The sequence below is a fragment of the Rhinoderma darwinii genome, chromosome 4, assembly GCF_050947455.1.
Source record: "Rhinoderma darwinii isolate aRhiDar2 chromosome 4, aRhiDar2.hap1, whole genome shotgun sequence".
Lineage (NCBI taxonomy): Eukaryota > Metazoa > Chordata > Amphibia > Anura > Rhinodermatidae > Rhinoderma > Rhinoderma darwinii.
Genome location: NC_134690.1, coordinates 308,109,498 through 308,116,371, shown reverse-complemented (window position 1 = coordinate 308,116,371; position 6,874 = coordinate 308,109,498). Strand labels below are relative to the sequence as shown.

General features: G+C 46.1%; 1 protein-coding gene across 1 annotated transcript; it reads left to right on the top strand.

Moving 5' to 3' along the window:
• The first annotated feature begins 4,966 nt into the window (after nt 1-4,966).
• LOC142760549 (histone H3-like centromeric protein A) lies at nt 4,967-6,126 on the top strand. The gene is made up of 3 exons (XM_075863740.1): nt 4,967-5,122; nt 5,191-5,268; nt 5,576-6,126. The coding sequence occupies exons 1-3, from the start codon at nt 4,967-4,969 to the stop codon at nt 5,705-5,707; spliced, it is 366 nt and encodes a 121-aa protein (XP_075719855.1). The 3' UTR covers nt 5,708-6,126.
• Nucleotides 6,127-6,874: the final 748 nt, after the last annotated feature.

Sequence of the window (6,874 nt, the reverse complement as noted above, 5' to 3'; positions counted from 1 at the left end):
CCTCCTCCCTGTAATGTCCTCTGATATCCCATAATAACAGTCTGGACATGCTGGGAGTTGTAGTCCTCTCCTCTTATACCTCCTCCCTGTAATGTCCTCTGATATCCCATAATAACAGTCTGGACATGCTGGGAGTTGTAGTTCTCTCCTCTTATACCTCCTCCCTGTAATGTCCTCTGATATACCATAATAACAGCCTGGACATGCTAGGAGTTGTAGTTCTCTTCTCTTATACCTCCTCCCTGTAATGTCCTCTGATATCCCATAATAACAGTCTGGACATGCTGGGAGTTGTAGTCCTCTTCTCTTATACCTCCTCCCTATAATGTCCTCTGATAACCCATTCTAAGTCTGGACATGCTGGGAGTTGTAGTCCTCTCCTCTTATACCTCCTCCTGTAAACTTTCTCTGATATCACATAACATCCTGGACATGCTGGGAGTTGTTGTTCTTATACCTCCTTATTTATTCCTTCCCCAGGGGTAAGCACACTTTCTGTCTGTGATGGTCCCTTTACTAGAGGGGCAGATGGTTATTTTATCGGGGGGCGGGGGGACTGAGGCTGATGGTGGCTTTACTGGAGGGGGCTGATGGTCATTTTACTGGGGGGACGGAGGCTGATGGTGGCTTTACTGAGGGGTCATTATAATGTGAGTGGGGGGCTGACGGTCATTACTGGGAGTGGGGGGCTGACGGTCATTACTGGGAGTGGGGGGCTGACGGTCATTACTGGGAGTGGGGGGCTGACGTCATTACTGGGAGTGGGGGGGCTGACGTCATTACTGGGAGTGGGGGGGCTGACGTCATTACTGGGAGTGGGGGGGCTGACGGTCATTACTGGGAGTGGGGGGGCTGACGGTCATTACTGTGAGTGGGGGGCTGACGGTCATTACTGTGAGTGGGGGGCTGACGGTCATTACTGTGAGTGGGGGGGCTGACGGTCATTACTGGGAGTGGGGGGCTGACGGTCATTACTGGGAGTGGGGGGCTGACGGTCATTACTGGGAGTGGGGGGCTGACGGTCATTACTGGGAGTGGGGGGCTGACGGTCATTACTGTGAGTGGGGGGCTGACGGTCATTACTGGGAGTGGGGGGCTGACGGTCATTACTGGGAGTGGGGGGCTGACGGTCATTACTGGGAGTGGGGGGCTGACGGTCATTACTGGGAGTGGGGGGCTGACGGTCATTACTGTGAGTGGGGGGCTGACGGTCATTACTGTGAGTGGGGGGCTGACGGTCATTACTGGGAGTGGGGGGGCTGACGGTCATTACTGGGAGTGGGGGGCTGACGGTCATTACTGTGAGTGGGGGGCTGACGGTCTTCAAGTGGTTTCCGCCTCTGACCTCCCATTGAAATTAATAGGAGGCAGAAAAAACCTGCGGCGCTCGTTTGGTGCTTTTTTGTCTGCGGTTTTTGCATTCGCTTCAACGGCTTAAAAAAAATGTGGGAAAAAAATAAATAAAAAAAAGTCAAACAGCGCTGTCAATTCAAAATCTGCCTCAAAATTCGTAAATGAATTTCGAGGCAGACTTTTTGTTTCTGCCTTACAAAAAAACGTTGTGTGAACATAACCTAAGAGTGTACTGCTTGTTTTTCCCCATTTTTTGTCGTTTTGTAAACAATTTTTGGTAGGGGTGCCCTGAGAATTATTTTTTTCCTTGGGGTGCCTCGAGCCTGAAAAGGTTGGGAAACTCTGATGTATACAGTCGTCCTGGTGTATCTGGCAGTTTTCTAGAGTTCAGTGTATAATCATTGATAGATACGGTGACGCTGACATCACGCCGGGCAGCACGTGCGTCCTCATGAATTATACAGGATACAGACAATATTATTAAAGAGGAGCCGTCACTTCTCCTGACGTGTCTGTAAGGCTCTGTTCACACGCAGTGAGCAAAAACGTCTGAAAATACGGAGCTGTTTTCAGGCGAAAACAGCTCCTGATTTTCAGATGTTTTTTTAACCACTCGCGTTTTTCGCTGCGTTTTTTACAGCCGTTTTTGGAGCTGTTTTCACGAGTCTATGAGAAAACGGCTCCAAAAACGTCACAAAAAGTGTCCTGCACTTCTTTTGACGAGCCGTCATTTTGCGCGCCGTATTTTGACAGCGACACGTAAATTTAAGGCTCGTGCGAACAGAACATCGTAATTCCCATTGAAAGCAATGGGCAGATGTTTGTAGGCGTATTAGGGGCGTTTTTTCAGCCGTAATTCGAGGCGTAAAATGCCAGAATTAGGTCTGAAACCACTGCGTGTGAACATACCCTTATAGTAAATACCTGTATTCCCCATAAAATAACTATTCTGGAGCGTATTTTCTCAGATCTCTGGCTTGTGCCATTCCTCTGTGGTTCCTCCTAGAAATGTATGTATTAATAGATAACTTGGTGTTGCCATTCTCCTCATCAAAGGTCGTGTCCCTACAGTCTCTCTGTCAGCACTGATTGGACGTTGTCAGTTTGTAGGGACACACCCCCAACTGGTAACACACAGCTGTCAATTCTTACATTTCCAGGAGGAATAACAGAGAAACGGTACAAAGCAGAGAGTCCTAAGAAAAGTTGCGCACTCGACTGAATGTTTCTTCTCCTCGTCTATCGTGTGTGTTGATTTTATACATTTCCGCTGCTGCGTGTCTAGAGATCATATGGATTATTAGATGTTTTATTTCTGTATATTTGTACTGCATTGTTGCAGCTCATCGTCCTCCAGCTGCGGCCTTTCATTTCCATGACGACTGCTCCACTTTTCCTTTGCTCCAGTTTTAAATTTACCATCTTTGTCTGGATTACGGATTCTCTGTAAGGTTCTGTGCACACGACCTATTTTCAGGCGTTTTACGCCTCGAATCACGCCTGAAAAGACGGCTCCATTACGTCTGCAAACATCTGCCCATTGCTTGCGGGATCTGCTGCGGGTAGCTCTTCTGTTGCCGCATTATTAAATAGATCATTGATGTCGCTGTTCTGGTAATTGATGCCACGAGGATCTATTGTATTCATTGATGCAGCGTGCGTTAATTACTGACATCCGGCAATCTCATATCTTCACCGTCAATGTCATCACTTTCTTGTCACTTGCATTGGTGGCATCAGTCAGTATAAAACCGCTCAGTTTATCCTACGTCACCTGTGATTCTGCTGAATTGTCACCGTCTCTTATCTGCTTAACTGATTGTATGACTCTCAGCAGCGTTTTACATCATCATGAAACCACCCCAGAAAAGCTCGTCCCGCAGGAAGTCGGCGCAGCCGCAGAAGAAACCTGCAGCTCCTCCTCAATCTCCGCCAAGTAAGAGAAAGTTGCACCTTGATCATCTTATCACTCTCATTATATATTTTATTTTAAAAATGAATTCCAGATAACCTCGGGTCGTGTAATACTAGATTGTAATCCGTTTCTCAGCTTTATATCTTAGAGGGTTCGTTTCTATGCAGGTAAAAATCTGTTACTTACCGAAATTTCTGTAGCACAAGGCCGCCACTAGGGGGAGCAAACTGAGGACTGATTTATATAGGCACAACAGGAGCTGTATGCATGTGCACAATCGTCTCCCCCTAGTGGTGGTTGCAGGAAGCACGTTACTATATGGCTCTGGGAAGGGAATCTGAGAACACAGCTCACACCCATGAAGATATATTATGAAATGTGGGATCTAAGAATTTCCAACCTGCAGTCCGACCGCTCTATTCATTCCCTATGGGATCGACGGAAATAGTCAAGTTTGACTGCTCCTTGCCCAATTATGCACTCTGCCGTGAGCGGCTCCGCGCAGGCAGGCGCGATGTTGTGACGTCAATTTCTGAGCCTTTTTTCTACTCCGTTTATGCAGCGTGTGGATGAGACGTGTTTTATCTCATCCACTTTGCTGCTACTGTATTATGCTGCCGATTTTTCCGCATTATAATACAGGTATACGCCGTATTTACGCAATGTGTGAACTGACTCTAACCCCCCCACCCACCCCCCCGCCAGTCCCCGCAAAAATGTTCTTGCATCAAACCGGTCCTCGGTGCAAAATAGGTTGGGGACCACTGCCATAGAGAATGACTTGAGTGACCACCACTCTGGGACCCGCACTCTTGTTAACAACCCGCAGCGATCCGGCATTTATCACCTATCTTGTGGATAGGTGAAAAATTATTTTCGTGGTACAACCCCTTTAATCAGGTATCAATGGGACTTGATGGACCCCAAATTATCAGTCATAGAAAAGTATCTAAAATTTGAACGTCCACATTTATATCCTTTTTAGGTCCAACATTCTGTGCTGATTAATTTCTTAATGTCGTTTTACAGCAGTGTGAGCACAGTTTTCTGAAACGGATCTCTAAATCTCCTGCGTAGACAGTTACATGGTATAATTTTGTCTCCCTGCAGCCACCACTAGAGGGAGCTCACTGCATACTGTTTTGTTACCAAGTTCAATGTACAACCATATACAATGAGCTCCCTCTAGTGGTGGCTGCAGGTAGCATGTTATGTTTTAAATCTGTTTACCTGATGTTCCTTGGGGGACATTAAGGTAATAGGCCATGTTCACACAGGGCAGATACGCGGCGTAAAAGTACACAGCGTATTGGCCCTGGGCACCGGAGGTAATTCTGGCTGAAAAACTGCAGTTTTTCGGCTGGAATGTCCATAGAAGGTAGAAAAAAATCCATACTTACCCGTAGCCATGGTGACGTGTCCCTCTGATGTTCTGCAGCAGTCATATGGGATGAGACATCATCCCTGGAGGCCGGGTTGAACCCAGGAGCAGAGAGATCTGGGTAAGTTTGGCGGGTTTTTTTCGGCTGCGTCTGGATGAGATTTGTTTGAATCTCCTCCACTCTTCTGCTTCTGTATTACGCTGTGGAGTTTCCGCAATGAAATCGGTTGCAGAAAATCCGCCGTGTTTACCCTACGTGTGAACCCGGCCAGACAGTGAATTTCCATGTAGCGGGAGATTCATTTTCAGCTGTTATTATGGATTTCTTTCTTACAGGTAGTGGGGAAACAAGTCACAGACCGAGCACGCAACGAAGAAGACGCTACCGCCCAGGAGCCCGTGCGCTGATGGAAATAAGAAAGTACCAAAAATCAACCAATCTGCTCATTCAGAAAACCCCGTTTTTCCACCTGGTGAGTGGATGTGTCCTCTGCGGCTGCTCCTCTTTATTGTCAGTGATATTCCCCTTTTATTCTTGCAGGTGAGAGAGATCTGCCTGAAGTATTCCCGCGGCGTGTTTTACTACTGGCAAAGCACCGCACTTATGGCGCTACAAGAGGTCAGTATCTCATACAATGCACTGTCCATGTAACGCATGGGTCAACCAGAGAGGGAGCTGCTCTTTGCAGTGGTTCACTACTCAGCCCCCGCCCCCTCTAACACATCCATATGCCCTAGCGGGACATTTGCATAGGGGTTGTGATGCATTGTGGGAGTTCCAGAGGCCAGACCCCCCCCCCCCCCCCACCATCACTCTAGCTAACAGCTCATAAAAGTGAAATCTGATCAGTCCTTCGAGCTGTGTAGTAAATTATACCGGGAGTGCTGTCACTTTAAGAGGGACTAATGCTCTTCTGTATCCACAGTCAGCTGAGGACTTCCTCGTGAGTCTCTTTGAAGATTCTTACCTCTTCAGTCACCAGGCCAATAGGGGCACTCTCTTTGTGAAGGACATGCAGCTCGCACGGAAAATCCGAGGCATCCCGTATGAACTGTGATAACGCTGCCGTTTTATCTCTCAAGATTTGATGAAGAATGATCACGTGTAAATAGTTTTATATTAATGGAGAAAATCTATTGGGAAATACAAGTTTTACCATTGCATAAAAGATCCAGTTTGGAAGAGTAAACCGGCTTTAGCGCCCCCTCCTGACACTGGTTACAGTGGAGGTTTTTTCTTTGTTACAACCAATATGGCTGCCGCTGCAGTTTGCAGGGTGGTAGTGCAGTCGTTTTTCTGTCCAGCTATGTAATGGGTTGTAGGGGTCCAGGATGTAGCACAGAAAATGACCACAAGGCGGCACTGCTGGACAAAACCGCTAACAAAGACGCTGGACACAACCGCTAATGAAACCTGATCTGGCCGACCTTCTAATTGTTCTGCTGAGTTTATGATCCGCTTCCTGTTTTTATTCTGTGAAGATTTGTTAATTTTTTCAAATAAAAAAAAATGTATATTATAACTTTGATCTTCATCATTTTAGACTAATCTTCATAAGGGCTTGGATATGATCAATGACTCCAGCTTCGCTGTAGTTCAATACTCTTGCTCTGTCCCACCCCCATTCTTTACACTGCAGCTATGCTTGTTCAGAGTGTTTGCTGTGTGGGTGGGTGTGTGGGTTGGGTCCAGAATTATTTGGGCAGTGACACAATCTTCATGATTTGGGTTTTGCTGACACCACATTGGATTTGAAATGAAACAACTGAGATGCAATTGAAGTTGAAGCTTTCAGGTTTATTTCAAGGGGTTAAACAAAAATCTCCTGTGAAAAGTTTTGGAATTGCCACCATTTTTCTACATAACCTCCTCATTTCAGGTGATCAAAAGTGATTGGACAAATTAACATTACCATAAATGTTTTTTTTAATACTTTGTAGAGAATCCTTTGCAGGCAATGATGGCCTGAAGTCTGGAACCCATGGACATCACCAGACGCTGGGTTTCCTCATTTGTTTTTTTTGTTTTTTATATTTCAAATTTTTTTTTTCAAGAAAAGAAATGGGGATACAGAAAAACAAAGGGGGTGACATGGGTACAGAAAAAGCCCATGAGGGCCGATCATTTCAACCTATATTTCAACAACAATAAGTAAATATGCAATCAAAGTCCTCCCAACATAGTACCATCAATACACTACAAGCATTAGTATAGCAAGACAGGA

Coding starts and splice junctions, on each gene's coding strand:
- LOC142760549 (XM_075863740.1), top strand. CDS start 4,967: ATGGATTTCTTTCTTACAGGTAGTGGGGAAACAAGTCACAGACCGAGC. Junction 5,123..5,190: donor AAACCCCGTTTTTCCACCTG/GTGAGTGGATGT, acceptor TTATTCTTGCAG/GTGAGAGAGATCTGCCTGAA. Junction 5,269..5,575: donor CACTTATGGCGCTACAAGAG/GTCAGTATCTCA, acceptor CTGTATCCACAG/TCAGCTGAGGACTTCCTCGT.